The sequence below is a fragment of the Dasypus novemcinctus genome, chromosome 11, assembly GCF_030445035.2.
Source record: "Dasypus novemcinctus isolate mDasNov1 chromosome 11, mDasNov1.1.hap2, whole genome shotgun sequence".
Classification (NCBI taxonomy): domain Eukaryota; kingdom Metazoa; phylum Chordata; class Mammalia; order Cingulata; family Dasypodidae; genus Dasypus; species Dasypus novemcinctus.
The window spans coordinates 6,191,051-6,218,999 of NC_080683.1; the positions used below are offsets into that span (position 1 = coordinate 6,191,051).

At 58.7% G+C, this 27,949-nt stretch overlaps 1 protein-coding gene across 1 annotated transcript; it reads left to right on the forward strand.

The window, feature by feature from the left end:
* Nucleotides 1-1,810: 1,810 nt before the first annotated feature.
* LOC105745277 (ral guanine nucleotide dissociation stimulator-like) lies at nt 1,811-21,844 on the forward strand. Its single transcript, XM_058307687.1, has 19 exons — nt 1,811-1,816; nt 10,083-10,298; nt 11,152-11,221; nt 11,327-11,519; nt 12,132-12,188; nt 12,882-13,075; nt 13,381-14,189; nt 14,495-14,710; nt 14,994-15,097; nt 15,583-15,667; nt 16,780-16,854; nt 17,305-17,391; nt 17,794-17,826; nt 18,167-18,288; nt 18,466-18,591; nt 18,892-19,090; nt 19,284-19,496; nt 20,804-20,918; nt 21,411-21,844. The coding sequence occupies exons 1-19, from the start codon at nt 1,811-1,813 to the stop codon at nt 21,581-21,583; spliced, it is 3,093 nt and encodes a 1,030-aa protein (XP_058163670.1). The 3' UTR covers nt 21,584-21,844.
* Nucleotides 21,845-27,949: the final 6,105 nt, after the last annotated feature.

Genomic DNA, 27,949 nt, shown 5'->3' on the forward strand with positions numbered 1-27,949 from the left:
CCGGGAAGAGAGGAATCCCAAGCCTGGAAAGTAGCAAGCCCTGGGAAGAGAGAACCCAGGAAGCCTGAACCCTGGTAGACATCAGTAGCCCTCTTGCTCCAACACATGAAAATAGACTTTGCGGACGGAAGTAACTTATGCTTTATGGCCTGGTATCTGTAAGCTCCTACCCCAAATAAATACCTTTATAAAAACCAACCAATTTCTGGTGTTTTGTGTCAGCACCCCTTTGGCTGGCTAATACACTACTCTAGTTTGTGGTTCATTCATTCATTGCCCATATGTTCCAGGCAGTATGCTTACCAGAGGAGAAGGAAATAATTCTTGGGCATAAGGGGCTACCTTCCCTAGGTGAAGGTGGGTAGTAATGGATTAAAATCAAATAAGTTAATCCCAACAAATATGTCATTCTATCAAAAATGTCCAATTCCCAAAAAGTCCTGTAGGATAATATTCTAATAAATATATTTCAGGTCCCAGGGCAGGCCTGAGGGAAGATTTTTTTTAAACAGAGTTGGGAAACTGAACATACGCATTCATCCCATCCGTGGAGCTGGTGTCTGACCAGTCACAAACTTTGGCCCATGCCTCCCATCTACTTTGATGCCATTAAATTTACCTTTATATGATTCTATCCTCTCTCATCTGACCAAGCCTCTTTCCTGTTTGCTTAAAAAATGAAGTATTACAGGACATCTGGGAAGATGGCATTGGAATAGGTAGGTAGGGCTCTACTCCCTCACAGAAACAATGGAGAAAGAATAAAAAGCTCTCTCTGAAGGAGCTGCTTTGGGAATCTGCACACCAGAAGACTGCTGTGCATCCTCCAGGAGGGTGAGGGACAAAGAGATGAAGAAACCGAAACAAAATCTGTTGGTTGTTAACCCCCAGGCCAGAAGGGCACCCATCCCCATCCTCAAGGCAAACAGCCTGGGAAAACCTACGGCACAGCAGCCAACCAAGGGAGACAAACGTCCTCATCCCTGGGAAAAAGGAGGTGTGCTGGAGGGCGGGGAGTGGTTTCTCTTCAGTGAATTGGGCCAGCAGAGCCCACTTTGGATCTGGGCTCTGGCCAGACCAGAATCCAGGGCAAGCTGAGGTTGAAAGAGACACCTCCAGAAAGATTTGCTGAAGAGCACCATCTGCTGGTCATCTGGGAAAATGCAAGAAGAAAACCACTTTTAGGAGTCTCTTGTCCCAGTTTGCATGGAGAGAATCTGCACCCCATTAGTAAATCCCTGGTCCTATTTTGATGACTGAGATGGGAAATTTTAAAGACTTAGAATAAGTTGAACCAAAAATCAAAGAAAAGCTGTGAAACAAAACCTCTGGGCAAGAGAGAATTGACCATCAGATTAAATTCACCAACATATTCAGATGCCTAGACATCAGCCAAAAGTATAAGACATCAGCAAAAAGTATAAACCATACGAGAAGACAAAAAAATGATAGACAAAGTAACAAACCAAAAATCCTGCCAGCACACAGGTCTGAAGTTTCTCTAGAGACAGGGTCAGAAGAGGTCAGCGCTTCGAGGGCACTGGAGCTTTCCCATTTGGGAGGTGCCACCTTCAGGAACCACATGCCTAGAGGCCTGCAGCCCCGCTTGCCATGGGCTCCTGCATCTTCACGTTCAGGTCCAGTCCTTCATGGTCAAGGTCTCCCTCCCTGACGTTCCACTCCCACATCGCCCACAGTGTCGCCGTTTGAAATTATTGGCTGAATACCAAAGAAGAGAAAGATAATGTTTTACAGCCATCTCTTGTTGTGGGTGTGATCCACTTTGAACTTGAGTAGAGAAGTTCAAAGCATGACCGTCAGTAGAGAGGCTTTTGACTAGATGACTTAGTAAGACCACTTGAGAGTCTCGATTGGACTATGTCAGTGAGGCCTGACTCAGGTCGAGTCTCTGCCGACTGCCCTCGCTGGCGCTGATACAAGCAGAAGCAAAGAGAGAAACAGACAGAGGCAGGGAAAGCACGCCGCCGTGGGTGATCCTGCCGCGCCGAGCCTGAGCGGGGGGCCCAGAAGAGAGCAGCCCCGCGCCAGCTTGGCTGAGAGCTGCGGGAGAGCAGAGGCCTCGGCAGAGACCCACGGCCATCTCGCTTCACCTCGTGGTGGCTGGCTTTGGTGGGAAACCACCTGCCACCATGCCTCAAGTTGGACTTTTCACGTTCTTACAGCTTTGACCCCAAAGAAATCCCCTAACCCAAGCCAACTGACTGCTGGTACTTTGCAACGACCGCCCTTGGGCCAAGGAAAACTCGGCCTGTGGGGGGCCTGGCCCAGCACAGCCGAGCTCACCCTGCCCACCCGTCAGCCTGCTCCTGCCCCCATGCCCGCCACCCCCACCTGCACCATTCCAGGGACTCCCCGTGCTGTCCACGGCCCCAGGGAGCCTGCCTTGACGAGTCCCCTCTGGAGCGGGCGACTTTCCGTGTGCCCACAGCACCTTCTCCTCGTCTTTGTGTCAGCAGTCACCATATTCTTATGCCCAAATCTACCCCTCCCCAGCTGTCAGCTCTAGCAGGGCCCGGACAGTGCCCGACTCCCTGTCCCCAGTGCCAAGCCCCCAGAAGGCACCCCATAAAGGCTTGTGGAGCGACTGCATGACTGGGAGGCAGCGGGAAGAGAAGAGATTTGGAAGCTTTCCAGCATGCCCTCGGAGCTGAGACCATCAGGCTGGTGACCGCCGGCCTTGGAGCCCCGAGGAGGAGGACAGGACCTCAGGGCCAGAAGGCGTCTGGGCACTGACCTCCCGAGCAGCTGCTTGACTCTTACACTGGACGTGCAGGCAGCACGGTCAACAGGGAGGGGACCGCACCCCCGCCGTGTTCAGAGCAGGACGCCGAGGCCAGTCTACTCACCGTGGAGGTGCTCGGGGACCCAGGCCTGGGTGTGGGGAGAGCGCGAGCCCCTTCGGCAGCCCCCAGCTCTGCCGTTCTGTGTGCCGTGGCCAGGAGCCCTCCCGGGGTGCCCCCCGCCGTGCATTCCAGCTGCACGGGAGCCGCGTTCAGCCTTACGCAGGCAAGGCCTTGCCCCCTGCCCGCACGGCTATTCCCTGTAACCCACCACCTGCTTGGGGTCTTCTGCAAAGCACAGCCTTTGGAGCCCAAGTGTCCAGGGTGGAAAACACGCAGCTGGAGCAGGTCACGGCCCTGTGTCGGGATTGCAGACCCTGCGTCTTCCAGAAGGCCGAAGGAAGCCAGTGATGGCCAGCTCGGGCAGTGTGTTGGGGTGGAAGAGTTGGTGTGACGCCTCGAAAGAGCTTCGACTCAGGAGGTCCCTTGGCCCAGTGAGCACGCCAGGGGCAAGGCCCCGCTCAGGAAGAGGGGTGGGCGAGAGCAGGGACCAGGAGCCCACCTCGGAGGCCGGGCTCGCTCTCTCGGTGCTGAGGACTTGAGTGCCGGAGCTGCCTGCTCGCCCTCCACGGGGGAAGGGGCAGGCGGCCCAGGAGGTCTCCTTAGCAGCAGCGAGCGCCCCGACCCTCAGCGCTGGGGTCCGCCCTGCCTCCGCCCTGGGCTCCCCTGCCTCTCTCTTATCCCCCTGGGCTCTGCTAGAGACGGGATGGGTTCAGGTGCCCTGGGTCTTCTCAGGGAGGACAGGAGGGGGCAGAGGGGCAGGAGCACAAGGCTGACCTGCCCTCTCCCCTGCTCAGACTCCCAAGGCTGTGCCCGCCTCCAGGCCACTCCAAGTACAACGTCCACTGGTACGTGAGAAAATGAAAAATCAGTAAGAGAGGCTTTTCCGGCCTTCAGAGATTCCCTCCCCACGGCCCTAAGAAGCCGGACTGCCACCAATTCCTGAGTCCACAGCCCAGGTTTGAGCAAGGAGCAGGGCCCATCCTAACAATCCATGTCCAGGTCGAGGCAAGAATGAAAGAGCAGTGGTAACACACAGCCTCCCACCACTACAACCCTACCAAAGGAAAAAAAAGGGAGCATCTGAGTACTTCGCATCCTCATCAGATGCCCAGACATCAGCAACAAATTATGGACCCTCCTAAGAAAACAGAAGGCACGGCCCAAGAAAAGGAACAGACCAAAGCCCCAGAAGAGACGCAGGATTCGAGAGGCCTCGTTGGCGAGATGTGCACAAATTTCCAAAATCTCAATAATGAGCTGAGGGACAATATGGCTAAGGAGATAAATGACAACAAGAAGACATCAAGAGAGTGCAAAGACACGTTTGAAATCTTGACTAGCGAAGTGACAGAGCTCATGGGAATGAAAGACAAAAGAGGTGTGATCCATAGCCCATCGGAGGCACGCAACAGCAGCCTCGAAATGACAGACGAAAGAATAAGTGACACCAAAGACAGAACAAGTGAAATGGAAGGGAGCAAAGAACAGAGTGAAAAGAATGGGAAAGGACTTAGCAGGGGCTCAGAGACTTGAACGACATCACGGGACACAGACACGTACACGTCATGGTCATTCCAGAAGGAGAATAGAAGGGAAAAGGGGAAGAAAGAGTCATTGAGGAAAGACGAGTGGAAAAATTTCCCAACTCTCGCGGAAGAAATGAAGTCACGAGGCCAAGAAGTGCACCATACCCGAATCAGAATCATCCAAAGAGACCTCCTCCAGGACACACACTCCTCAGAAGGGCAAATGTCAAAGACAAAGAGAAAATTCTCAGAGCCGCAAGGGAGAAGCAAACCATCATCTACAAGGATGCCCAGTAAGACTCCACGCGGATTTCTCTTTGGAAACCATGAAGCCGAGAAGACAGAGGTATGATACAATTAGGAGAGGGAAGGAGCAAATCCGCCAGCCTAGAATTCTTTATCCCACAAAATTGTCCTTCTGATACGAGGGCGAGTATAAACCGCTCACAAAGAAATAGAAACTAAGAGACTTTGCCAAGAAGAGAATCGACCTTTGCAGGAAATAGTAAAGGAAGCCTTAGAAGCTGAGATCAAAAGACAGGAGAGAGAGAGGCCTGGAGAAGAGCAGAGAAGAAAGACTAGCAGAATGACTACCCAAAGAGTAAGAAGACAGGCAAAGTAGCACACGACCTAAGAACACCCAAGAGTAAAACGGTGGACGTAAATAAGGCATTTGAAGCAATATCATTGAAGGTGAGTGGATTAAAGTCCCCAATCCAAAGGTACAGGCTGAAGGAATGGATTAAAAAACATGACTCATCCATCTGCTGCTTTGTAGACCCAGGGCTGCAAAACGCCCGAAAGCGAAAGGTTGGAAAAAGATACTGCATGCAAACAATCACCAAAAAGAGCAGGGGCAGCTAGACTGCTCTAGGGAAAACAGACTTGAATGCAAAAAGTTATGAGAGAGAGAGAATGCATGAAGAAAAGGGACCGTCCACCAGGAAGCAATCAGTCATCAATATCCATGTAGCTAACCAGTGTAGCCCAAAATACACGGGACGAACTCTGGCCAAACTCGAGGGAGAAATAGACATCTCTACAAGGATCGCTGGAGACTTCAACGCCCCACTCATAGCATGAGATAGAACAATTAGACCGAAGAGCAAGACGGAACGAGAGAAGTTGAACGGCATGATCGACGATTGAGACCTAACAGACATCTACAGAAGGCTGCATCCCAGCTCAGTGGGTTCTGCCTTCTTCTCAAGTGCCCATGGATCTTTTTCCAGGAGAGACCACATGTGAGGGCACAGTGCAGCTCTCGATCAACAGAGAAAGATTGAAATGAATCAAAGCACCTTCGGAGATGAAAATGGAATGGAAGTGGAAATGAGTCACAAACAGGACCAAAGTCAATTCGCCAGGGTGTGGAGGCCGAAGAACCCATCCTTACATAGTCAGTGGGTCCAAGAAGAAATCGCCAGGGAAGTCAGGCAATCTTTTGAGACCAAGAAATATGAGAAAACCACTTATCAAAACGTAGGGGATACAGCAAAAGCAATCTTGGGAGGGAACATTACAGCCTTCAATGCCAACACGAAAAACCAAGAAAAAGGTAAACGCAAAGAATGAACTGAACCCCTAGAGAAACTAGAAGGAGAAGAGCAAGCCCATCCCGAAGCAAGCAGGAGGAAAGAAAGAAAGAGAGATGAGAGCAGAAATAAATGAAATTGAGAACAACCACCACAAACAATAGAGCAAATCAACAAAACCTAAAGCTGGTTCTTTGAGACAAACCCCTGGCTAGACTAACCTAAAACAAAAGAGAGAAGATGCAAATAATGGGAATCAGAAATGAATGAGAGAGGGGACGTTGTGATTGACCCCACAGAAATGAAAAGGATCCCAAGAGGATATTATGAGAAGCTGCATGCCAACAAAGTAGACAACCTGGATGAAACGGACACATTCCTAGAAACGCACAGACCACCTACGCTGACGCTTCGAGAAATAGAATATCTTAACAGACCATCACAGTGAAAGAGATTGAATCCATCACCCCAAATCTCCCAGCCAAGAAGAGTCACGGGCCAGATGACTTCGCAGGTGAACTGTACCAAGCATTTAGAAAAGAATGAACACCAATCCTGTTGAGACTCTTCCCAAAAATTGAACAGGAGGGAAAATGACCCAAGACAGTTGACGAAGCCAACGTCAGCCTAATACCAAAGCCAGGGAAAGATACCACAAGAAAAGAAAAGTAGAGACCAATCTCTCGAATCAACATCAACGCAAAAACTCTCGACAAAATACTTGCCGATAGAATCCAAGAGCGCATCAGAAGACTTATACATCACGGCCAAGTGGGATTTATTCCTGTCACACAAGTCTGGTTCAACATAAGGAAAATCAATCCAAGAGGAAAAACACATCGTCATCTCAATCGATGCGGAAAATCCAGCATCCTTTTTCAGATACAAACTTCAAACACTAGGAATAGAGGGAAAATTCCTGACTACGGTAATGGGCATAGGTGGAAAACCCGCAGCCGTGATGTGCTCATGGGCTGGAAGAATAAATATCACGAAGATGTCAGTCTTTCCCAAACTGACTTATAGATTCAATGTAGTACCAACCAAAATTCCAAAAGCCGTTTTACAGAATCAGAAAAGGCCATTACCAAATTCATTTGGAAGGGAAAGTGCATCCAAGTAGCCAAAAGCATTCTGAACAAGAAGAGCGACGTGGGAATAATTTCACTGCCTGACCTTCCAAGGTATTACAAAGCTACCGTGGTCAAAACAGGACGGTAGCGGCATCAAGATAGACGCATCTATTGCTGGCATGGAATTGAGAATGCAGAAAAACACCCTCACCTCTACTGTCAACTGGTTTTTGACAAACCTACCAAGGCCGTGTTAACAGGACATAATGGTGCTGAATGGTGCTGGGGGAACTGGATATCTATGACCAAAAGAATGAAAGAGGACCCTGTCTCACGCCCGACACAAGAATCAATGAAAACGGATGAAAGACCTAGATATAAAAGCAGATAGGAAAGACCTAGAAGAAAACAGAGGGAAGCATCTTCAAGACCTTGCAGTAGGTGGTGGTTTCTGTGACCTGATGCCCAAAGCGCAGGCCACAAGAGAATAAAAAAAAAAGATAAAAGGGACCTCTGCAAAATTAAACACTTGTGCACCTCACAGGACTTTGTCAAAAGGGTGAAAAGGCAGGTGACTCAATAGGGGAAGATATCTGGAAATCACATGTCTGAAAAGGGTCTCATATCCAGGATCTATAATAAGACAATTACATCTCAACAATAAAAGGAGAAACAATCCAATTTAAAAATGAGCAACAGATTTGCGTAGACATTTATCCAAAGAAGAAATACAAATGGCAAAAAAACACATGGGAAAAATGCTGAAGATCTCTTCTGATTAGGGCAATGCAAATCAAAACCCACAAGGCCTATCATTTCCCACCTATCAGAATGGCCACTATTCCAAAAGACAGAGATCTCCAAATGCTGGAGAGGCTGTGGAGAGATAGGAACAGTTCTCCCCAGTCGGCTGGTGGCAAGGCAGGACGGTCCAGCCGCTGTGGAGGACTGTTTGGCAGTCCCTCAAGAAGTTGAAAATAGACTTGCCATGTGACCCTGCAGTACCACCACTGGGTCTATAGCCAGAAGAACCGAGAGCAGTGACACGAACAGACTTCTGCCCGTCGACTTTCACAGTGGCCTTCTTCACGATTGCCAGAAGTTGGAAACAACCCAGGTGTCCATCGAGGGATGAGTGGAAAAACAAGCTGGTGAATTCACCCGAGGAAAAGTTAGGCACCAGTAAGAAGAAATGAATTGTCAAGAAGACAACATGAATGACCCTGGAGGAGATTCTTTTAAGTGAAGCCGGCCGGACACAGAAGGGCCAATACCACAGGATTGTGTTATGCTGAACCAAATAGACTGTGTACCATACTGTACGATAAACAACAATTTCTGTGTAGCCAGTCCATGCAATTGAGAGTTGTATAGTTTTATTCAATTGTGCTTGCTTTTTCTTTTCCTTTTTTATTTATTTATTTATTTTTTAAAGATTTATTTATTTCATTCCCCCCCCCCTCCTCCGGTTGTCTGTTCTCTGTGTCTGTTTGCTGCGTCTTGTTTCTTTGTCCACGTCTGTTGTCCTCAGCAGCACGGGAAGTGTGGGCGGTGCCATTCCTGGGCAGGCTGCACTTTCTTTTCGCGGTGGGCGGCTCTCCTTATGGGGCGCACTCCTTGCGCGTAGGGCTCCCCTACGCGGGGGACACCCCTGCGTGGCAGGGCACTCCTTGCGCGCATCAGCACTGCGCATGGGCCAGCTCCACACGGGTCAAGGAGGCCCGGGGTTTGAACCGCGGACCTCCCATGAGGTAGACGGACGCCCTATCCGTTGGCCCAAGTCCGCTTCCCACTTTATCTTTTTAAACGATGGCTTCTATCTCCATTTCTGAAGTAGACAAGATACAGTTAGAAATAATCAAGGCAATGGGAAGCCTCTGGCAGGATTGGTGGCACAGCCGCCACGTCTGACTTTGGTCTCCTTTCCACCTCATCACGGGCCAGACGGAGACAGCAGCCCAGGAGTGCAAGTGGGTCTCCTCAGACCACACGGCCCTCCCCCAGCCCTGTGTGGAGTTGGGCTCGGGGTTACGTCCGTCCCCTTCCTCCCATGTCTGAGTGTGTGCATTTGCTCCGTGTGAAACCAGACCCCGGGGTTCACAGTGTCTGCTCCCCGTGGACGTGACGCTGTCCCGGGAAGCCGATGCTAGAATGGATCCCGCTGTGTGGTGAGGAGACTGGGGGTGGGCCCCAGTGACTAGCCTGGGCTCCCCAAAATGGAAAGGGCAGAGCAGCGCGCTCTGGACCCAGCTGGGTCTCCCCCGAGCTGGGGCCCGAGCCGCCCGTAGCCTTCCCAGGGAGCTGTGGGGGGGACGTGTTGGCAGAACGGAGTCCAGGGAACAAGGCGGTCCAGGAGAGGGGATGGACAGACAGCAATGCAGAGGGACTTTGGTGGGCTTCTGACAGTTGAAAGGCCAGGGGAAATGACCTCAGGAGGTGACCTCACTTCCTCAGTGAGAGAACTTGGAACCCATGTTACCAGGCACCCAGATTCCACAGGCAGCCCCTTCCCAGCTCACTTGGCAGGAGACGCTCGAGAGAGCAACATGTTCTCCTGCTGCGTTGCGCGACCCCGAGGCTCCAGCCTCAACCAAACTGGGAATGAATCCCCTTGCCGTCGCTTCCGACATTGGCTCAGGCCTCAGCTGCGGAGCCGCTGGCCATCGGCAGCCAGGAGGCACCCAGAGGTGACACGGGGTTGGCCTAGGGGAGCCGGTTGAGCACAGGCTACCGCTGTGCTCCTCCTGGGCAGCCCCATGTCCATCCTCTTCCCAGGGTGTGGGGGCGTGGACAGGGGGACCACTGAGGGCAGGAGCGGCCGTCAGGGTTGGGGACCAGGAGGGCCTTCCCTGTCCCCTGTCAGGTCATGGGCTGGGGTGGGAAGAGGCAGCGTGGGGACATCCATGTGGGCCGTGTCTTTCCTGAGCCTCGAGCTCCCCTGTTCGCTCCACGGGCTCGGGGGAAGGCAGAGCCCACCTGGGCCTGCCCTGGGTCCCGGCCCGATGGAGGGCCAGCGTCCCCTGCGGGGGGGACAGGCCCCTCGCTGATGCCCCTCGGCCCGGCCGCCGGGCACTGTGTTCGCAGAGCTCCAGGCAGGTGGTGGGCGAGGAGCTGGAGGAGGGGCTGGTCTACACCGTCTCTCTGAGGAAGGTGCCGGTCCATCGGGGCCCCGGCCAGGGCCAGCGCTGGTTCCAGGTGAGAGCAGGCGCCGAGGGGGTGCCCGAGGCAGCCGGGGAGCACGCCGGGGCCGTGGTCCACCCTGACCACCACCCGCGCGCTCTTCAGGGCTTTCCCACCCGAGTGGGTCCATATCCTGCTTCCCGAGGAACCTGGGACCCCCCCAATCACCCAGCACACTGCCACTCCACAGACAGGGGAAGGTCACTGCACACGTGGAGGCAGCGGGAGAGGGTCTTTAGAGCAGGATTCCCGTCAGGGCGGGCTGGAGGGTGGGCGCGCCGCAGACACGTGCGCTTTGTGCTGCTGTTTGCGAGTCCCCTCCTCAGCCCCACGTCCCCGGCAGCATCTCCGTGACAGTCCTTACCCATCTACTCCAAGCCGTCCAGCTCTCCTGCTGAGGAGGGTTCTCGCCGTCTCCCATAAGCGCCCCCTTGACCTTCCCGGGTAGGAGCTGGGCCTGCCTCGCTGCCCAGGATTCCAGGAGGGCGGCTCAGAGCAGCCTTTCGGCCTTCGGGGCTGCTGGAGCCGAAGGTCCTGTCCCGGGGCGCTGCCGGCTCTGCTGCCCTGGACACCGCCCCCAGGCCCCGAGGCAGTGGTCCTCCCGGCCCTGGCAGAGGCTGCAGGGAAGGGCCAGCCCGGCAGAGGACACGCAGACCTCCCTTTCTCCAGCGAGGGCCAGCTGACCTCGTGGAGGGCCAGCGGCAGGGGACCACCGGCTGTCTTTGGGGGAGCGTCCCTGCAGCCCCTGGCCCTGGCCCTGGTGTGCCCTTCCTTGTCCTGAGGTGGGGCCGGGGTGGCCCACAGCATCCCCTTGTTCCTCTGGCCCTGGGGACAGTGCAGTCCTGAAGGTGGTCTCCTGACAGGAGGGTCTGCAGTTGCCCAGGGTCTGCTCAGACCCTCGGCCCTGCAGGGGCCTTTCTCCCCAAGGACCCTCCAGGCACCCGCCCTTTCAGGCAGGGGCCTCGCCTTTCAGGTGTTGGCTCAGCTGTGGTTCAGTGTGAAGGCCGAGGACCCTTCTCCACTAGGGCCCGCACGGCCCCTCGGCCGGACGTCGCTCAGGGCTCGGGGCAGCAGGTGGGCCCTGGCCCTGCCTGGCTGGCTCCAGGCACCGCGTCTGACCCCCCTGCCCCCCCCTCTGTCCCACCCAGAGGAAGAACGAGGGGGCCCTCGCGAGGGGGAGAGCCGCGCCGTGCGCACGGTCCAGGCAGGCCGCTGGGAGGCCCTGGCGGAGCACCTGGTGCCCGCTTTGCAGGAGGGCGACCTCGGCTACGTGCACACCTTCCTGGGGACCTACCTCGTATTCGCCTCCACCGAGCAGGTCCTGGACCGGCTGTTCCACCGGTGAGCGCCCGCCCCACCCGCCCCCTGCGCTGCTGCGCCCCCACGCTTGGGCGTGTCAGAAACGGCACTGCACACGCTGGCCTCAGTTTCCTCCTTGGGAAGCGGGCGTCCTGAGGACCAGCCCCCAGGGCTGAGTGTAGGACAGACTGGGAGGTCCGTGGGAAGGGCCGCCCCGAGCCTGGCTCCCGGACAGGGCGGCTGGAGGCGCAGGGCTGCTCCTGGGCAGGACTTCCCTCTGCCCAGGGAAGAGGCTCTCGGCCTCGCCCCCTTCGCACCCAGTTTTCCCATTTCTCAGGGGGGTCTGAGAGCCCTTTTGGGCCTCCGACCTCGGTGTGGTCAGAGCAGGGATCCCTGTGGGCTGCCAGGGGTCTCCAGGCCCATCCCAGGTCTGAGGAGGTGCCGCTGGGGGCTCCCCCTTCCCCTGATAGCCGGCACGTGTCTACTCGGTGCACACGCTCACTTCGGCACCTGGCTTCAGGCAGCGGACACGGCAGACCAAAGATGCTGCCTTCTGGGTGCCTTTGGAGGGGGGGCCGCCGGCAATAGGCCGAGCCGTCTTCAGCAGGGGGCACACTCGGCCAGCAGCTGTGACAGCCGCACGGTCTCCCCTAGGTATGGAGGTGACCTCGGTGGGAGGGGCGAGCCTCGTGGACGCCTTGATGTGAAAACGTAGGTGCACTCTGGGTGAGGGCGAGGGGCTCTCGTGTCCAGACCCCTTGTTGGGAATTGGGTGGTGGGTGGCTGGGTAGGACTGGGCGGGGTCTGGGGCCCCTCGCCCTCCGTCCCCGGGAAGGCTGAGTCCAGAGGGCTTCCCCCTCCCATTGCCAAGGAGGAAGGAAGCCGAGGTGGGGTCCTGGGGCACTGTCTGCACAGGAGGCCAGGGGGCTCATTCCCCAGAGAAGCCCACCTGTCCTCCGCCCCCTGCCAGCCCGCAGGCCCCCAAACACCACCTCACGCAGACCCCCGACGGGAGGTGGTGAGCGGCCTGCTGCCAACCTGCCGGGGGCCTCAGTCCTGTCTGCCTCCTGCAGGGGAGGCGGGGACGGCTGCATCCCCGTCGGGGCGGGGTGGGGGGCAGTGTCCGTGGGAAGGGGAGACACACACGACACCAGGCGGAAGATGAGGCAGCTCCTCGGGCAGACGCTCCTGGGTGGGGGCCGCGAGGGCCTGGGGCGGGAGGACGGGCCCTGGCCCCTCCGCACTCACCCGCTGCTGAAGCTCCTACTGTGTGTCAGCACCGGGCTGTGGCCAGGCCAGTCAGAGCCCTTGCTGTCCTCGTGGACTTTCTGTGCAGTGGGAGGGTCCCTGGGGCAGCGTGGAGGGCAAGGCTGGCGCCTGACCGTGTGGCCCCCCTGCCCTCAGCACCCTCTGTGCCCTGCTGGGCACCTGGATGGACCAGTACAGGGACGACTGCCTGCAGCCTCCGGACTCACCCTGCCTTCAGCTGCTGGCGGCCCACGCCAGGGAGCACCTGCCGGGCTCTGGCCCGCAGTGCCGTGTCGCGCTTCTGCTTGCCCAGATGAGACACCCGGAGCCCACGGAGGCAGAGCCGGAGGGTGAGGGGCCTCGGGGTGGGGCACGTGAGCTTGCGGGCCAGGGGCGGGGATTGCACCGCAGAGGCAGGAGGCAGCAGAGGCTGCCCTCGGGCTGCGAGCACGGCGGAGCCCCAGACATGTCCCCTGGGAGCTTGCTGCGGGGAGCACTTTCCTGGGCAGGATCTTCCCCTAGAGGTAGCGGGATCTTCTCTGTTTCCGAATGACACTCGGAGCCATTCATGGTGGGGAAACTGCCTCTTCTCCAGCTCCTTTGTCAGCTCCAGAGCCACCGAGGCCTCCAGTGCGCCCGCCAGCGCCACTTGCAGCCCCTGCGGCCGACACAGGTCCAGAGCCAGAGTCGGCTCCATCACCACCCGGACTGCCAGCTGGCGAGGTGGCACCAGCGCCTGCCGTGCAAATAGAGCCTGACGCCTTCCGCGCCGTGGCGCCAGCTCCTGAGCTGCAGGTGGCTCCAGCACCACCACCGCTGCCCCCCACAGAGATGGGGCCCGTGCCCTCCCTGGGGCTAGACCATCCGACCCGGTCAGCTGGAGCAGCTGCTCAGGAGCCACGGGCAGCTGCAGCACCGTCAGGAGCAGGAGCTGCAGAGCCGGGGGCGAGTCCAGCTCCACCTGCCTCGCCGCCGCTCCACGGCTCGGCACTGCCCGCTCTCGAGGGAGAGCCTGCTCCTCCAGCAGCAGAAGCGCCGGCTGGCGAGCTGGAAGAGGCCTCGGGGCCACCTCCACTGCCACCTGTGGGGCTAGCGCCAGTGCCCCCTACGGAGGCAGAGCCGGCCCCGTCTGCAGGGGCAGCCCCATCCGCACCAGCAGTTGGCGAGGGGGAGGCGGTCCCACCGCCACCTCCAGTGCCGCCTGCACTGGTCGCTGCAGTGCCCACTCTGGAGCTGCAGCCGGTTCAGGCCCCTTCAGGAGCAGCGGCTCTCGAGGGGGAGGCAAGGCTGGCAGCAGCCCCTGAGCCACGGCCAGAGCTCAGCTCAGCAGCAGGGCAGGCTGCCCCCCAACAGCCTTCCTGCCCCTGGCCCGGGACCTGCGGGGACGGTCTGCGTGAGCAGAAGCCTGAGCTTCTGGCTTTCCCTCCTGAGCTGGTGGCAGAGCAGCTGTCGCTCATGGATGCGGTGAGCCGCTGGGCCGGGCCGGGTGGAGCTGGGGGGGACTTCCTCCCAGGACCTGCCGCCCCAGCCTTCCCCACCCTGATCCCCAATCCTGGGATCTGGGTCCAAACCCTGGTCCCCTGCCAGCCTCGTTCCCTGGGCGAGTTTCTTGAGCCCAAGGCCGCACTTGGGCCTCTGGAGAGGAGACCTAGGACACTAGCTGTCCCTGCCACACACACTGCTGTGACAATGACCCCGGCCAGGGTCCCGAGGGCCCGCGGGATCTGAGCTGGGGGCGGGCATGGCCGGCTGACTTGCCCTCCTACCAGGAGCTGTTCAAGAAGGTGGTGCCCCACCACTGCCTGGGCTCCATCTGGTCGCAGCGCCACCAGAAGGGCAAGGAGCACGTGGCGCCCACCGTGCGCGCCGTCATCAGCCAGCTCAACCGCGTGGCTGACTGCGTCGTGGCCACCTGCCTCGGGGACCGCAGCATGAAGGCCGCAGACAGGGCCAGGGTGGTGGAGCACTGGATCGAGGTGGCCAGGGTGCGTGCCGGGCCCTCTCTGGACTCCTGGACACCCCTGCGCGCTGGTGGGCTCTCGGCCTCAGGGCCCTGCCCTGCCTGGGGCACAGCCCTCCTTCCTCCTCACGTCCCCCCCAGGCTCTTGCCTCAGGTGGAGCTTGGGGGTCCCACTCTGGGGCCCCGGCTCGCCCTCAGGGGCTCCATGGGGGTCTCTCATCCAGAGGGGGAGGTCAGCCGAGAGGGCTGGAGCGGGAGCAGGGCACGCTCAGACCACCCCTCACGGCCCATTCTTTCTCCCTCCCCAGGAGTGCCGAGCCCTCCCCAACTTCTCCTCAGCCCACGCCATCCTCTCTGCTCTGGATAGCCACGCGATTGGCCGTCAGAAGAAGACATGGGCGGAAGTGTCCAGGTGGGCGGGTTTCTCTCCAGGGGACGCCGGGGGCGGAACCAGGGGCCCCGCGGGAGGATGAGCATCGCCCTGTGGGCGCCTGGAGGCAGCGGGATCCGGGCAGGGGCCGGGTGGGCAGGGGCTCCAGGTCTCACCAGGACCTGAGGTCAGCTGTTGTGCGTCAACACTGGTGCCAGCCGCGGTCAGGCAGGAGTCGAGCCAGATGAGCACGTCCAGGGTGTGCTGCTCAGCAGCCCGCTCTGTCCAGGGGACAGCTCCCCGTGTCAACACCAGCCGCTCGTGAACTGGGAGTGGGGGTCCCCGCTTTGCCCGCCTGAGAGCTCAGCTCCCAAGCCCACGCTGTCCTGCTGTGCTCGGAGCTGCCCAGTTTCAGCACCACCCACCCAGGCAGTCTGGGTCCCAGGACCCGGCTACAACGCAGTGGGTGGTCCCCTGGACGCTTCCACCCACTCCCACCTTTCTCCTTCCTTCTTGCCCTCCCCCAGGGCCAGCTTCCGCCTCTTTCAGACACTGTCTGGGATTGTCTCCACCGAGATCAACGCCTCCTTGGGCAGCGAGCTGATCTCCCAGGTGAAGAGCAGGTGGGGGGCCAGGGCTCAGGAGGGGGGCTTGTGAGTGTTTCCCTGGGTGTTTCTTTGAAAACATCCAGTCAGGCCTCTTCTGGAGGAAGATGAAGAGGGCTCTGCCTGGTTCGTGGGCAGGTGGGGGGCAGCTGCCGGGCCATAGGCAGGGGTTGGTGCTCGGATGCGGTGGGAGGGGCTGGGATGTTCCAGGAGGAGATGATGAACCGGCAGGAAGAGAAGTCTCCATCCACGTGGGGGTCTCAGACCTGCGCCTCGTTCTGAATGGCTTGTGTCCGAGAGCTAGGAGCAGTCTTTGGGAGACGGGAAACCATGGCGGGTCCTTTCTGACTAAAACTAGATGCTTCCACGTAGAAGACGCAGCACAACTTCGATGTCCAGTACTGCAAGGTCCAGCTGTGCAGCTGGAGGACGGGGCGCCCCTGCAGGCAGAACATCCCAAGTGGGCCCCCGGGAGGGGGCGCCTGTGTGCGGGCCTCGGGCAGCCTTTGGGTTTTCAGTCGTGTGGGCTGGGGCAGGCAGGATCTGCTCAGCTAGGCCCCCCGGGACAGCCCATCATCCAGCTCCCCGGCTGGGACGACACGAGGCCCCTCGCACATCCACACGCAGAGGCCGGGAGTAGCGGACAGCTGTTGGCAGTGGCGGGCTGTGGGGCGGCATCAGTGCAGACGAGGCCTCCGGCCGGAGAGAGCCGCCTGGCCTCCGCGCCCCGAGCGCATCCTTCCTCGGGCCTCCGTTGGAATGGAAGCACGCGCATCCAGCGGCGCCGCCCTCACGGCCAGCTGGTGGGGTTGATGGGAGAAAAGGAACGTGGCCGAGCGTTCCCGGGACTCAGAGAGCGAGATGGCCAGAGTGTCCGTGCCGCTGGCGTGCACCCCCGATCCTCTGCACTCCCGAGAAGGGGTCAGGTCTTTGTGATCACGTCCCGGATGTCCAAACAGGCTCAGAGAGGCCAGGTCACTTGCACCAGGCCCCCAGGGCACCTCCGGCACGTGGGGGCAGCAGATTTCCACCTGCCCACTTGGCCCAGGGGCCAAGGCGCCAGGGACAACGGGGAGGGACGGAGGGCCTCACTGACTCCGAGCTGCTCAATCCTGACAGGAGGGGAACCCCAAGTTTGCCACCCTGGACGCGAAGCCCAACAGAACCCAGAAGCAGCAGCAGCAGCAGGAGGGGGTGGGGGTGGCTCCTGCCAGGGGGCCAGGGCGGGTGGCCTCCAAGTCAGGGTGGGGCCATCCTCCCAGCCATCCCTCCTGGGCCTCTGAGCCCGGGCAGCCTCCCTTCCATGTCTGTTCCCCTGGAAGCCTGAGGGCCAGGAGCCGAGGGAATCCTCGGGGACTAGTGGCATCAGGTCAGAGCAAGAGCCTGGAAGAGCCGAGGCTGGGTGACTGGGTGGGGCGGGGTGTGGGCTTGGGATGGAAGGAACGCCGGTGCTGGGAGGGGACTGCAGGGGAGTTTGTGGTCCTTGGAGGCCGGGCGGGGAACTTCGAGGTGACAGCTGGGTGCCCGAGCGTAGGCCAGGGTGGTGCTGGGTGGTCCTAGGAGTCTGAGCCTACGGGGTGGTCAGGGCAGAGTGTGGGGGGTCCCGGAGCGCCTGCACTCATTCCCACCCACTCCACGCCACAGGGTGCCATCCAGGTCACTGTCCCATGGCTGGGGACATTCCTCACTCAGTTTTTGATCGTGGACTCTGCCATGCCGGAGTTTCTGGATGTGAGTGAGCCTGGGGACCGGGGCCGCGTGGGAAAGGGTCCCTGAGGCTTGAGAGGAGAGCCCCTCCCGAGCCCCAGGCGCTGAGCAGTGGGCACACGGCATCTCCCGAGAGCCTCCCGGGCGCCCTGGAGCTGGGTGCCATGGACTTGTGGCAGCGGAGAGAGCGCAGGTTGGTCCCGGGGCGTCTCTGCACTGTGCTCAGAGCCTGGGCCGCGTGGACCCTGGGGCTCCCCTGGCGGGCCCCACTCCTGCGCCCACAAGCCTGCCTGGGTCCTTGCCCGGTTTGGGCTGCCCTGTGCCCGTGGAACCCACAGTAGTGCTGCGTGACAAGGGCTCAGGGGCGATGGGCAGGGCAATGGCTGGGGACCCCCTGGTGACGGTTGCGACCTCTCTGCCTTCCAGTGCACCGTGGTGAATTTCGACAAAAGGGGGAAGGTGAGCAGCTGCGGCCAGCACTGCGGGGCTGGGGCTGGGGGTGGGGGCTGGACAGAGCGTCCTGGCAGGGCCCCCCCGGGCTGCAGGCAGCTTCCTGGAAGACTGCTGGGGCATTGGAGGAAAAAGACAGGGCCGCCTCATCCCTCGGGAGGGTGGGGGTTCACCTGGTGGAAGGTCAAGCTCCTGGAGGAGGAGCTGTGAGCTCAGCCCTGAGGGCAGGTAGAGCCCGGAAGGCAGGGGAGGGCTGGGGAACCCAGGGGCCAAACCAGCCCGCGGGCCCCGGCCCACCGGGCATGCCCACCCGGGCCTCGGCAGTGTCTCCTCCTCTGTCTGACCCCAGGAAGACCAGCTGGTGGCCGAGCTGCAGCAGCAGCAGGCGCGCTGCTGCTACGACTGCCTAGTGCCCGACGGGCGCTTCGGGGCCTGGTTTGAGGCCGTGGAGCAGCTCGGCCAGAAGGACAGGTGAGGCCAGGGGGAATCAGGCCCCGGTGGGGGCGGGAGCGCCCTGGTGGCTCCTGGGCCCACATAGGCCCTGCTGCCCGAGGAGGCCGGGGCACGAGACGCCAACTGCTGTGCAGACGCCGGGAGGGAGCCCGAGCTGGGGCCCCAGGAGCCTGACGGCCGCCCCCTGTCCTGTAGCCTCCTCCTGTCTCGTGAGTGGGAGCCGCTACCCGAGTCGGCCAGTGAAGCCTCCAGGCCCAACAGTCGCCGGAAGGCAGCGAGCCTTGGAGTGGAGAGTGAGTTCCCCTTGCGGGGCAGGCGAGGGTGGGCTGGCCAGGGCTCAGGGGAGCTCCAGGCTGAGCGTGGGCTGGGGGGGCCTGCCTTCCAACGAGCGCCGGGATCCCAGCTCCACTCCCGACCAGCCCTGGGGCTGGGAGATTCGCCCCCTCCCTGGGCCTGTTTCCCCCTCTGGGCAACGGGGTGGTGCGGCGTGAGCTCTGGGGCAGTCAGGGCCCACTGGCTCCTCTTGATGGACCTAGGACTTAGCCGTGTGCAGATTTAGCAGGGCAGAGGTGGGCAGGCATGCCAGGGGAGGCCCCCAAGGTAAGCCGAGCCTCCATCCAGCCGCCAGGGCCCTGACGCTGAGTCCAGCGGCAGCGGCAGCAGCACCGTCCTCTCCAGCGTCCAGCTCCAGGGTGGCCCTGACCTCAGCGGCGGGGATGCCGCGGATTCTCCTCACCCGCACAGGGCTGGCTCCTCCGGCTCTGCGGTGGAAATCCACCTGGACCACGTCCCGGAGGCCCAGGACGGTCAGGAAGCGAAGGTGACTGCCCAGCCCTGCTCCCTGGGGCCCTCGCCCTCCCGCCGCCCCTCCTGTGCCTGCGGGGCCCTCCCCGTGTCCACGAGGGGTGGAGCCCCGTTGCCTCGTCCAGACCTTCTAGAGCCTCCCGGAGCTTCTCGAGCAGCCCGGGCTGCCCCGAGGCTCCTGGCCTTGTGCTGACCTCCCTTCCCCACAGGCGGGGCAGCCGACCTCTGCATCGTCTCAGATCGGCTCCACCGTCACGGCAGCGTCGGGAGGATCATCCTCTTCCTCCATCCAAGCCAGGGCCAACCGGACCAGCCGAAAGCCCCGTGACTCACGGCCGCGCTCCAAACGGCACGTGGGCGACCGCTGCTTTGTCCAAGTCGCCCTGGCCGAGGACAGCGGCCACAAGGTCCAGAGCATCCTGGTGAGCCAGGCGAGCAGCCGCCCCCCGGGCCACGGTGGCTCAGGCCGTGGGCACCTGAGTGGTGCCGTGGTCCCTGCCTGCCACTCTGGAGCAGACTTGCCAGTGGCTGGGGAAGGACAGAAGGCCACGTCCAGGGGCAGGAAGAGCGTGTGTGCGACGGCGGTCAGGGCTCAGGACGGTGGACACAGGCAGGCCCGCGGAGGCGTGTGCTTGGCGGGCCAGGAGCAGCTGGGAGGCCAGGGCTGAAGGAGCAGGGCTCAGGGGAAGGGCTGGGGTCAGAGAGGTGTTGGGAGCCGGGTCCCATCAGGCCCTGGAGCTACCGGATGGAGCGTGACTTTCTCAGGAGCCCCTGAAGGGTCAGAGCAGAGCAGGGCCAGCAGGAGAACTTTTGCCTCAGAGTGGACGGTGCGGCACTGTGTGGAGACACCGGCCAGTGAGGGGCTGCTGCCGTGACCCAGAGGGGAGGATGGGGTCTGCCCCAGGTCAGTGGCCATGAAGGCGTGAGCAGGGCCCAGATCCCAGATGGACGTGCAGATGGAGCCACCTCTGCCCCACGGCCCAGAGGCTGCAGCGCTGCGCTGGTGCCCAGACGAACGGGCTGCACTTCTCCTGTGGCCAGGAGCTGGCGTGCTGGTTCTAAGCTGTCACTGAGTGAGCCTTGGCCTGAGCCCTGCCTGCACCCGGGCCCTCATGCTCAAGGCAGCTGCGGTCTAGACCTTGCTGAGCACAGCTGCCTCCTGGAGCCCAGGGCGTCCTGCGGGGCCGTAGGGTGTCTTCCAGCCTCCTCTCGGACATCTGAGCTTGGCCTGGACGTGTGTGTTCTGCCTGGGGGTTCAGTGCTCCGCGGAGGCCTCCTGGAGGGCCAGGGGCAGGGCAGGGGCCCTCCCCGAGGGTGAGCCCTCTCCTGTGCTGGGGAGGGAGGAGGGACAGAGAGAGGCCCCGAGGTCACTCCACAGTCCCCACCCTCTGCTGCAAGGCCACTCTTTGTCCCAGCGCTCTGGGAGCCCCTAGCAGTCGTGCAGGCCGGGGAGCCAGAGGACGGGGTGCAGCCTGCAGGGAAGGGGATTTGGACCCTCCCTTGGAAACACCCTCAAGACAGAGGTGCAGGTTCTTGTACAGATGGGGTGAGGAATGACTGGAAAAGAGCCCTCACTGCGTGCAGTGTCCCCGGGGGAGCAAGAGAAGACGGGGAGGCCCCTGCAGACCCAGCCCCGAGCAGAGGGGCCTCCTGGGGGTCTCTGGCAGCTGCGCCGTGGGGACCCGGTTCCAGGACCCATGCCCTGAGGCCTGTGGCTGACCCACCGCAGGTGACCGACCAAGACAGGGCTCCAGCCGTGATCCGCAAGGCCCTGGAAGAGCACCAGCTGGCGGGGGAGCAGCCCGAGGACTACCAGCTGGTGCAGATCCTCTCAGGAGATGGCAGTGAGTCGGGGGCGAGTGGAGAGGGCAGGGGCGCAGGGGTGGGGGGGCAGCACAGCCCCGGCCCAAAGGTGCGAGGCCCCGCTCAGGAGGCCGGGTGGGGGCTGCCCTGGGCGGGCTCGGCAGTCTGGCCCGGGGAGCACTGGGCTCAGGGGCGTGCGCTGGGCTGGAGAAGGCCAGTTTCAGCGCTGCCATCCCCAGCAGGGTGGCGGCAGGGGTGCTGGGGGGACGAGGCCACCTCGTGGCAGCTCCACTGTGAGGCTGGCAGTGGGAGTCAGAGTGGCTTTGGGAACAAGGGTCCCCCGCGTTCAGCTGTGCCTCTGCAGAGCCTTCCCTGGTCGCTCAGGGTGGCGCTCAGGCGGCTCCTCTGTGGTCCTGGAGTTGGACTAGGGAAGTCGGGTGCCCGGGTGAGGCCGGCTGTCATGGGGACACAGAGGATGGGGTTCGTCCGTGCCCCGGAGCAAGGCTGACCACCCCTCTGCCCCACGCCCCCAGCGCTGCAGATCCCGGACGACGCCAACGTGTATTACGCTATGGCGCCCTCGCCCGATTATCGGTTTCTTCTGAGGAAGACCACGCCCCTGGATGCCAAGGTCAAGGAGAGAGCTCTCTCAGCCCTTCGGGGGAGTCGGCAGAAGGGACCCAGGTTCCAAAAGGGGAAAGTGTAACTGGCCCCAGCTGCCCCCCAGGCTCATGGCCCCCTTCCCTTCCAGGTCTGCCTGGCCGAGTCCTACTGCTGACCCCAGCCAGCGTGGGCCAGGCCAGGCAGGCGCTTCCCTCCCCAGCAGCCGGTCTGCGCCACCCCCAGACTCCACTCACACCCCTGGGCCTGTCCTGCTGCTGGAAACATGGCTAGCCAGAGGGAGGATCTGCGCGAGATTGCCAAAGCACAGAACTGAGAATCAACAACAACAAAGACTCTCTATCTAAAGGGGAGGGGCAAGATCTACCATTGTCCTTAGTAGATGTTTGATGTTTTATTAAGGTTTTATTATTAAATTCTTGTTTTCCCTATAGCCTGGGAGTTGAGTTTGATTCTTGTATTTCCTGTGTTAATGGAAATGAGATACAGGCTCTCGCAGTGCTCAATCAAGGGAGAAATCCTGCAGAAACATCTGTTGATTTTAGAAGGGAGAAGCGACAAGAGCCAGCTGCCCCTGCCCGGGTTCCTGAAGCCAACACGGGCGTCCACAGCAGAGAGCGTTTCGGTGCGTTTCGGTGTTCCCCCCGGGGGAGCCGAGAGCACCCAGGAGGCCTGTCGGGCTTAGACCATTCACAAAGCCCGTTTCCCGAGCCCGGGCAGGGCAGTGGCCGCCTTTCCACCACTTTGGAGGAAGAAGGAACCTTTCCTGGGTCTTGCCTGAGGCTTTACTTGTGCACCAAATAGGAACTTGTCATTTTCAAGGGCAAATGATAGGGTGACAGCAGCAGTAGGTAGGGCAAGAAGGAGAGCAGAGCTGAGAATGTGGAATGGAAAGGGACAGAGGAGCCAAAGAGGAGGATTCTTGGCCCCAGTGCAAGGGCAGGCAGACCCGGCCTCCTCGGTGCCCCTCAGGCCTCACGGTCCACGCTTGACCTTGGAGTTCCTGCTTTGCGATCCTCCTCCCTGGCACCAGAATTCCTTTTCCTGAGGCGGGGACGGGGGTCTGAGCTGCAGCGCCCCGGGCTCCAGCTGGGCCTCCTTTGTGTCCACACCACCGCTCCCTGTGGACGAGCGCTTCCCACTGCCGTGCCATGCCCTGTGCACGTCCTTCCCCCGGAACATCCCCGCAGGCCCCGCCTCTGCGCGGGCTCCCCGGGGGCTCTCCTTGCTGGCCGGGGCCTGCGGCCGCCGCAGGAGCTCTCAATGCCAAGAGAAGAGCTCCTTCCTGTGGGCCAGAGACCCCACGTGCCCTTTCCTGCGGGTGGAGGGGAAGTCGGGCCGTGCGGTCTGAGGGCCACACTCCCCGCCGAGTGGCCGCTGCCTGGCCTCAGGAGGAGCTTGGCTCTGAGCGCTTCAGCTGGCGGGACCCTGGGAGGGCTGCGTCCATCGGTCCACAGCTCGGGCTTTGCTGCTGTCACGGGGGTGTGGACAGGTCCTGTCGGGAGGGGGTGCAAGTCACGGCCTGCTGGGACCGACGGGCACAGTCTTGCCCCGATTCCCCTCATGTCATGTTCAGTCACTGAGCGGCTCCCTGTCCGGGGGGTGGCAGGCCCTGTCCTGAGCTCCGTGGGCTCTAGCCTGGCTTCCCCATGACTGGGAGCTAAAGGTGGAAGCCCTGGCTCAGCACAGAGCCCAGGAGCCTGCACCCGCCTCCCGCCTGCCCCAGGTGAGGGCCGAGAGGCCCCTTCCATCTCGGTGATTGGAGAAGTCCAACACTCTCATCGCACACTTTCATGAGGAAATATTGGTCTCGAATGCACTTTCTCTGTCAATAAGAGAGTCTCTAGCTCCAGCGGGCGCCGTGAGCTGCTGGTGCTGGATGCTCACCTCCAAAAGGGAAAGAGTCACTGATTGCCTGAGGGTTGCTGTGATGCCAGTCATAGTCCCCCAACCCTCGTTCCACCCTGGGAGTGGGGCTCGGTTCCCTGGCCTCCCTCACGTCCTCTCCTACCCCAGCTGGGGACAGGCTGGACATCCAGTTCAGGGATCCTGTCTGCAAACACAGGGGCCGGGAGGCCGAAGAGGAAGAGGAGGGGGCCGCCTGGCCTTGTCGTCGGCCGCACTCCCCTGCCTGCCTCCAGGTGCCCTGCTCCTGGCTGTCCTCTGTGGGCGGCACCTGGGCACCTTGACAGTGGGGAGGAGGCCAGATATCAGGTAACCTCCCCCCCGCCCTCTTCACCCCCAGCTTCTCCAGGCTCTCCACCCCACCAAGCCCATCAGCAGCGTGGCCCCCCCACCCAGCAGTGTTCCAGGTGCCCCCAAGGTCCACGGGACCCGGGAGGCACGGGTAGGGCTGGTGGCACACGGCATTGGCCGTGCCTGCGAGCAGAGCCGTGGATGCATCACCCACGTGAGCCCTGCAGCGACGAGCGGGCACCACTGCCCTGTGCGCAGAGTCCCCCTGGTCGACCTAGTCGTCCAGGGCCTGCAGGCACACGTGCTCCCCGATCCTGCGGCGGGAGCAGAGCCCTGGAGCCCCTCACTCACACCTGTGGATCCGTGGGTGGAGCTTGGTCTTGCCAGAGACTCTCCCCGTCCACTCCGACCCGAGCACCAGAACAGAAGGGGAACCGGGCAGCCAGGAGGGAACAGTCAGCAGCGTGGCGCTGCCCTGCTGAGGGGAGCTGCGTCGGCCGGGGAGGCTGCCAGGCAGCGGCTGGTGCAACGAGCCCCGACCCCGGGGCGGCTGGGGGCGGACGTCCCTGCCTGGAGCTCAGCAGCAGGCCAGCAGTCGGGAGCCGCCTGGAGAGCCGCGGGCAGGAGAGGAGTGGCCAAGCCCGAGGCTGAGGCCAGTTTCCCAGATGAGTGCCCTGTCCTGTCCTCTCCCGGGGTGTGGGCAGTAGCCTTGCCAGCCATACATCCACACCCCATCCACAGGAGGTGAGCTGGCGCGTCCTCTCTGAGCGCACGCTCACACACTTTATGTCCGGCTCTTTGGTATAAAATTGGGACACCGACACCGAAGCGATTCGCCCGGGGCACAGGGCTGGGCAGAGTCCTGAGTGTCAGGCATGGTTGTGGCCTCCAAGCCAGGGCTACCCCCCCACCCCCACCCCACAGGGTTTCCTACCCAGGCAGAAACCTCCAGGGCTTGTCTCAGGGCCAGGAGCCAAGGGCAGCCTCGGGCCACTTCCCCGGGGGAGCCCAGTCTGGGAGGATTCCTGGGCCAGGGCTTCTCCTAGAAGCAGGAGCTTCTGTTCCTCCCCTTCCTGCTCCAGGTCCCAAGGGACCTTCAGGAACTTCTCTATTTGAAAAGAGAAGGATGAACTCCAGGGCTGCAGTTTCCTTGGGATCACTGCTTTGGGCCAATCGGTGCTCTCAACCACTCGGCAGGAGGCGAGTGCATCAGGCTGCTCACAAGCACGCCAGCATTTCCAGTGAGGAGCATGGAATGAATGAGTGGACAGTCAAAGGACGGTGCCACAAGGTCCCTTGACCCCAAGGCAACAGGAAACTCTCCCCTGGCTCCAAGTCCCCCGCCGAGACCTCAAGACTCTTTTGGCAAAATGGACTGAAGAAGGACAATTCCATCTGAGCACTGGTCTTTGCCAAAACAAGCCCAAAGAGACGTTATTCAAACAAAGGTCAGTCTTCGGCCACCAATGGTCATGGGCCAGGCCACTCAGGGTGTCCCTGCCCCATGTGTAAGGAGATGCGAGCCAAGAGCAGCCCCTTTGCTAGCTGCAGCATCTTCAGCTTAAGCTCTTCCTGTCTCAGCCAGAGAGCGATGGTGACAACTGGCTCTGCCTGCTGGACAGCGGCCTGGTTTGTGGATGCACCGAACCAGGACATCCTTCCTTCAAGGAATGTCCCCTCCACCCAGGGCTTGGAGGATGGCATCAAGCATCACGTCACAGCCAGGGCCAGACCCAGTGGCTCCCAGCGTTGAGATCCCAGCTCTCGGCCAGGGCCCTGCCAGGGCTTTTCTGGCTACTGTACTGACAGCAGGGAGCAGGGCTCGTCCTGAGCTCTTCATTCCACCTGGGCACAAGCTTCTGCTGGTTGGGGCAGCCCCAGCCTTCAGTCCACGGAGTCAAGCCTCTCCACCTCCACCTCGACCTCATTCCTGTCCAATAGCTTGAGCGCCTCTCCCTCCTCTTCATCACCCCCTCCTCAGCCAGAGGCTGAAGGCTTTAGAGACCAAGGATCTTGGACATAGAGCCAGAAGCCAAAAACCAGAAAAAGCCAGAGATGTGTGTGTGGGGGGTGGGGGGGAGAGAAAGAGAGAGAACAGGAGATCAGAAAGAGAAAATAATGGAAAGAATGGAAAAGGTTCTTAGGGAATTGAAAAGCAATGTGAAACACACAAACATATGCATTATTGGTGTCCCAGTAGGAGAAAAGATTGGAAAAGGGGTATAAAAAATACTTGAGGAAATAATGACTGAAAAATTTCCAACCCTTATGAAAGACATAAAGATCAATACCCAAGGACAATGCACCCAAAACAGAACAACTCCAAATAGACATACTCTGAGACACCTGAGAAAGTGCTAAAATTGAACACATAACTGCACACCTGTAGGAAATTAGAAAAAGAACAGCAAATGAAGTTGTTCCTTCCCAAACTAAGCTGAAGGAAAGAAATAATAAATATCAGAGCAGAATTAAATAAAATTAAGAACAAAAAATAACCCAACACAATAGCCAAGAATCAAAGAACATTTAATCCTTGAGAAGATCAACAAATTCAACAAACCCTTAGCTAGACTGACAAAGGGGAGAAAAAGAGAGAAGTTGCAAATAAATTAAATCAGAAATTACATGGGGGACATTTTTACTGACTCCACAGAAATAAGAGAGATCATAAGAGGATACTATGAACAACTGTGAGAACAACTAGACAATGTAGATGAAATGGACAAATTCCAAGAAACACAGAAACAACCGATACTGGCCCTAGAAGAAATAGAAGACCTCAACAAACCAATCAGGTAAAGAGATTGAAACAGTGATCAAAAACCTCCCCAAAATGAAAATTCAGATAGTTTCATAAGTGAAACTAAGAAAATACTAAGAAAATAGTATTTTGGCCCAAGAAAAGGAATATATCAAAGCCCCAGAAGAGACCCAGGATTTGAGAGAACTAATTAGTGAGATGCACACAAATTTCCAAAATCAAATTAATGAGTTGAAATACAATATAACTAAAAAGAGATAAATGACATTAAGAAGACATTGAGTGAGCGCAAAGAAGAAATTCTGAACAGAAAAGTAACAGAGCTCATGGGAATGAAAGACACAATAGATGAGATAAAAAACACATTAGAAGCATACAACAGCAGACTCAAAATGATAGAAGAAAGAATAATTGATACCAAAGACAGAACAGCTAAAATTAAAGAGAGAAAGGAATGGAAAAAATTGAGCAGGGGCTCGGTAGTTAAATAACAACATGAAATATAACAACATACATGCCATGGGAGTTCCAGAAGGAGAAGAGAAGGGAAAAAGGGCAGAAGGAGTATTTGAGGAAATAATAGCTGAAAATTTCCCAACTGTCACAAAAGAAATGAACTTACTTGTCCAAGAGTGCAGCCTACTCCAATCAAAATAATTCTGAATAGGCCTACTCTAAAACACATACTGCTTAGACTGTCAAACATCAAGAATAAAGAAAAAAAATTGAGAGCAGCAAGGGAGAAGCAAACCATCACATGCACAGTAAGACTTAGTGCAGATTTCTCTTCAGAAACCATGGAGGCAAGAAGACAGTAGTATGATACAATTAGGATACTGAAAGAGAAAAACTGCCAGCTGAGAATTCTTTGTCCAGCAAAATTGTCCTTCAAATATGAAGATGAGTATAAAATATTCACAAACAGAAACTGAGAGATTTTGCAAAAAAGATTCCACCTTTGCAGGAAATGTTAAAGGAAGCCTTAGAACCTGGAAAAAAAAAAAAAAAAAAAAGACAGGAGAGAGAAGCCTGGAGGAGAGTATTGAAGAAAGAACAGAGAAAGGATAACCAAAAAGAGTAAAAAGACACACAAAAATATGACACAAGAAAACCAAAGAATAAAACTGAGGAAGTACATAGTGTATTCACAATAATATCATTGAATGTGAATGGATTAAAATCCCCAATCAAAAGATACAGGCTGACAGAATGGATTTAAAAAAACATGAGCCATCCATATGCCGCTTACAAGAAACTTACCTTAGACCTAGGGATACAAACTGGCTGAAAGTGAAAGGTTGCATGATACTCCAAGCAAATAGTAACCAAAAAAGAACATGGATAGCTATAATAATATCGGACAAAACAGACTTTAAATCCAAAGAAGTTATAAGACATACAGAAGACCATTATGTACTTTAAAAAGGGACAATCCACCAGGAATATATAACATTAAAAAAAAATCTATGCACCTAACCAGGGTGCCCTAAA